Genomic DNA, 5,418 nt, shown 5'->3' with positions numbered 1-5,418 from the left:
AGAGATGGGAAAACCTTCCAGAAGGACAACCATCTCCACAGAGGAGCTCTGTCAGAGTGACCATCTGGTTCTTGGTCATCTCCCTGACCAAGGCCCTTCTCCCCCGATTGCTCAGTTTTGCCGGGCGGCCAGCTCTAGGAAGAGTCTTGGAGGTAACAAACTTCTTTCATTTAAGAATGATGGAGGCCACTGTGTTCTTCGGGACCGTCAGTGCTGCAGACATTTCTTGGTACCCTTCCCCCAATCTGTGCCTTAACACAATCCTGTCTCGGAGCGCTACGGAAAATTCCTTCGACCTCATGGCTTGGTTTTTGCTCTGACATGTACTGTCAACTGTGGGACATTATATAGACAGGTGTGTGCATTTCCAAATCATGTCCAATTGAATTTACCACAGGTGGACTCCAATCAAGTTGTAGAAACATCTCAAGGATGATCAATGGAAACAGGATGCACCTGAGCTCAATTTCAAGTCTCATTTCTGGACCCCAGGAAGAGTAGCTGCTGCTTTTGCAACAGCTAATGCCGATCCTAATAAAATACCAAATAGTATAGAGACTGAATACTTATGTAAATAAGGTATTAAATTTTTTCATATATACATTTGCAAAACTGTCTAAAAACCTGTTTTCGCTTTGTCATTATGGGGTAATGTGTGTAGATTGATTAAATAAAACATTTTCCTCATCAATTTTAGAATAAGGCTGTAACGTAACAAAAATGTGAAAAAAGACCAGGAGTCTGAATAATTTCCAAATGTACTGTATATGGAATCTTCAACATCTCCATCCTACTTGGTTTTCACAAAAATGTACAAGTTTAGTGAACTTCAGAGTGGTGGATCAATATAGAAATCTTGACAATGGTGGCATAGCAATGGTAGGAAATATGGGTTTTAACTCAAAATGTATGTTGGAAACATTGCCCTATCATCACAGAATTTGACACAACACATTACCAATGTGTAGCGCGTGTAATGCGAAACACAAATTTGGGGATTCATTGGTCAAGAGGACCGGAATCAATTATACATTGAACATTGGTTTATCAACAAGGAAATAATAGCCTTGATTATCTCATAGACGCTGATATGATCTAGTATGATGAGCAAAACATCCTGTGAAACAGAACTGGCTGTGGTGCTGTTCTCTTTCTGATGGATTGTATCAGGGCCTAGGTTTGCTCACACAAGCTGGTAAACCCAGTCTGTAACAAAAACACAGTCTATTGACTGCTCTGAACTGGAATGCAAAGTAAATAGTGAAAATACATCAAATAAATGTTTTTTTCACAACAGAAAAAGACAGAAAAACAGTACCAAAAGATATGTTTGTTTATTGTCTCACAGTCATTTGTCATTCTCATTAGTCTGGCCACATTCATAAACCTTTATAAAACAAAATACATTTTTACACTTAAGTCATTTAGCAGACTCTTATTCGGACTTACAGGAGCAATAAGGGTTAAGTGCCTTGCTCAAAGGCACAGACAGATTTTTCACCTAGTCAGCTCGGGATTCGAACCAGCGACCTTTCAGTTACTGCCCCAACACTCTTAAGTGCTAGGCTACCTGCTACTCCATTCATGGCTTATTGCAATGTCCCCTGGATACACAGGTCAGTCTTCCTAGATAAAATAAGCCATGTGAATGGCAACATGTGTGGTTGTGATAAGAGTCCACTGTATCTGTAGATAGGAATGTCACGCAATGAATAAAGGCCTTTGGGGAAACCTGACAGGAAGAGGTCAACTCAGAATATAACCTAGGATTTACTCTGGACTAAAATATATAGGCAATCTTTTTTCATAGATTTGTATCAATATAATGTCACATTATAGACAATTCATGGGCCCAACTTTTTTCTCTCCCACCTCAAAGACAATTGTTGGTTTCATAATTACTAGAACAATATAAATGGGGGTGTTAAGAAAATGGTAGGCCGCTTGAAAATTGTTGGTTTGGTACTAGATAAAAGGGATAAAGGGCAAAATTACTGAATGAGTGATTACAGAACCTGTTGAAATAACAAAAATGTTAAGAATTCTGATTGGAACAAAGACATCAGGAAATGATTGTAGGCTACACAATGTCAATGAGACTAAAACAATCACAAAAGGACATCAGTGACACTGTGGTTCACGTTCTAGGCCGTCTGTCACAATATTGAAGTCACTCTATCGTGTTTGATCCAAAAATATCTTACAGGCAGAGCCTATCCAAGATGTATTTATGAAACCTTGGTCCAAAAAAAGGCATTTCAAATATGCCTTTTATTGTCACTTAACGGGCCTTTCTCCAACACTTGCAAACTAATTCAATAGCCATTGCAGTTTGGGTAACATGGCATTTCACAGAGCTTTGATCAATACTTATTTTGAGCAATGAGACAAAATGGAAACGAGGAATTATGAAGCCATTACTGACTAATGGTGGTCATTTTGAACAGCATGTCAATGTTTGATCACAAGATAAAAACATTACAATAACTATAAAGGAGGAATATACCTTGTGTGAAGCATAAACTAGGTAGTGTTCATATGTCAGCATGGTGGAAAGAACTGGCTACATTACAGTGATCCAAATGATGGAATAATCATTAGAACAAAACAAACATTCGTAATATGACAAGACAAATGGATCTGGGAAATAATTTCTCTGACATTGATATTTTTTGACAACCATAGCTTATGAAATTAACCCCCTATCCCACAATTTCACACTTTTTACGGGTCTCTGAATATGAACTGCTTGGAACAATATTGGCTATTGACAAATTGCATTTGAGAGGTTGTCACCATTTAAATCTAAGCATAGGCTACAAAATGTGTTTTTACGATAACATTTCATACTGTATTGACTCCTGTATTTCAAACTGAACCTATGCTGAATAAAGGAAGTTAACTGACACACAGCAAACATTCCTTTAAGTTCACACACCACATACAGTTTGGAATGACCATGAAGTGTTCAGTAATATGAACAAGCAAGTATAAAAAAAAAAAAATGTAGGCAAGCACTGCCATGGTTGTCTGAACAAAACACAGGCATCATTTAAGACATCAGCCATGGGCGACAAGCAATTTAAGCACAGTGGACTGGACTGGACTTGGATAGCAGTGTGCCTGAGCTGCAATGTACTGCTGGTGTAGACGTAGCCTATAGTCTCTGCACATTCTAAACCTGAGATTCAACATGTTAACAATGCAGCGCTCTGAGCCACACGCCCCTCCGTCGTTAGGTCCCTCAGAGATACACATCCATGGTATTAAGGATCATATGGCGGCAGAGCGGACAGTTCTGCTGGTAGACGGGCTGGCGCAGCAATATGTTGGTACAGTCCCGACACAAACACAGGTGGCGGCAAGGCAGCAGCACCACTGTCTTAGTACTGTCCTGACAGATTATGCACTTCTTCCTCTCTTCCTGCTCCTGGAGCAGAGTCAGTAGGCTGTCATTTGGGGGACCTTTGGAGCTGGTGCCCCCCTCCTCTGAGGAGAGTTTCTGTTTCTGTAAAGGCCTGTATGTGCTGCTGGAGCTGGGGAACGCTAGGTCCCACAGGTCATCCATTAGCTGGCGAGGCCGAGCAGCACGTTCAGCGCGTGGTGCAGTGTCTCCTGCACTACCGTCCGGAAGAGCCCTCTGCTCTCTGTCATTGGGTTCAGGTTGCCTGGTGTGGCCCTCACCCCTCACTCTGATGTTCCTGTAGACTGGTGTTATCATTTGGTATAGGCGGCTGGTCTGTCGCTGAAGCCTCTGCCACACGCCCCTCCCCAGCATGTAGAGGCGATGGAGCGCCCTCTGTAGGACCTGCAGGGTGGTGAAAGAGTTGAAGTAACCGACGGCGTGGCGGGCTCCAAGACGGGTCAGCTCAGGGTTCATGTAGATTGTGGCGGTGACAACAATGGCAGCCGTGAGAATGAGGCCATAAATGTTCAGGAGGAAGACGCTGACGAAAATATGTCCGAGCAAGCCTAGGAACTCCAGGGCTAGCCTGACTGGAGTCCAGAGAAGGACTGAGGTGCCGACCAGGCAGCTGTAAAGGAAGGTGAAGAGTGTGAGGGTGAGCTCCACAGCCTTCTGCAGAGGGCAGGAGACCGCCTCCCACATGCTGACTACAACAGAGTAGACATTCTGTGTCCCGATGAGCAGCAGGTTGACCACCGTGTTGACCAGGTAGAGCACCAGGCTGACTGCAATGCCACAGCCCTCCCACACCTGCTGCAGCAAGCAGTGACCACACAGCAGCCCACGGTGGAACAGATCCCTGACATGCAAGAGAACATGTGAGGACAAGTAGCCCACCATTTTGAAACTCTCCAAAATACCTCCCAAGAGCTGCAGCCAGCGCCCTAACATGTTAACTGTGCCCTGGGCCAGAAGTGAAACGCTGTCCATCATGGCAACCATGCAGAACACAGTGAAGTTCCAGCACTTCACCATTGAGTTGGTCAGTAGCATGGGTAGCTTATTCACAAAGTTGATACATGCCGCCAGGAGCCGTATCACTGAATGGACTATTAAGAAATTTAGATCCAGGAGGAAGAATATGAAATCGAAACATTTCCCAATAGTGCAAAAGACAAGGTTCACCAGACCCATGATACAGTTCTTACTCGAGTTGGTTCACTGTCTTGATCAATTAACTTTTTGGTCTGGCCAGCAAAGGTTACATAGCTAGCTAGATAACGTTAGCTACCTCGTCCTCGGATGTGTTCACTTCTCTTTCGGTTCAATTAGCCAGTTTAGCTAGCTAGCATAACAAAGCTAGCTCTACTAGCTAACATAACTACCTACCAAACACGTAGGTCGGGCACATTCCAGTTGCAATTTGAAATAACCAGCGGTATAACCACGTTTGTTTTGGCTAAAGGGCGAACATATGCATACACTGTAATCAGCGGATGTTTACTTTCAAACTTGAGCTGGCTCTAGTAACTAGTTAGCTCTTCGGTTAGCCGACTAGCTAACAAACTGTTCTTCCTAAATACATTCCCGTCTTGCGCTCACAAAATGTTCCATCTCCTCATGCCCAGTCCTCAATAACGTATATCCTTGCGCAAAATCCACCATAATCCAATGCAAGATCAAGGAAGTTGACGACGAAAAGTCACAAAACAGACACAGGCTGTTTCCTACACGGTGGCCGCCATAATGGTTTCAGTTTGGTCACATGATCTTCTCCTCTTCCTCCTCCTCCTCTTCTTCTTCTTCTTCTTCTTCTTCTTCTTCTTCTTCTTCTATGAGGTTCAACGGCAGTTGGCATCCAATGTATGTTGCATTACCGCCACTTACTAGATTGGAGTACAACTCCCTTATACTTTGCTTGATTTAAAAAAAAAAATGAACAAATACCTTACCATCTAACACTACACTCACAAAAAATGTTTAAATAACACCACCCTACTCCACTATGTAAA

General features: G+C 42.9%; 1 protein-coding gene across 1 annotated transcript; it reads right to left on the bottom strand.

Moving 5' to 3' along the window:
* Nucleotides 1-1,318: 1,318 nt before the first annotated feature.
* LOC106612475 (E3 ubiquitin-protein ligase RNF26) lies at nucleotides 1,319-5,209 on the bottom strand. Its single transcript, XM_014213639.2, has one exon. The coding sequence runs from the start codon at nucleotides 4,598-4,600 to the stop codon at nucleotides 3,245-3,247; it is 1,356 nt and encodes a 451-aa protein (XP_014069114.1). The 5' UTR covers nucleotides 4,601-5,209; the 3' UTR covers nucleotides 1,319-3,244.
* Nucleotides 5,210-5,418: the final 209 nt, after the last annotated feature.

The sequence above is a fragment of the Salmo salar genome, chromosome ssa09 (genome assembly GCF_905237065.1).
Source record: "Salmo salar chromosome ssa09, Ssal_v3.1, whole genome shotgun sequence".
In the NCBI taxonomy this organism is placed as follows: domain Eukaryota; kingdom Metazoa; phylum Chordata; class Actinopteri; order Salmoniformes; family Salmonidae; genus Salmo; species Salmo salar.
The sequence above is the reverse complement of the archived record's forward strand: the minus strand, read 5'-3'. Positions and strand labels throughout refer to the sequence as shown.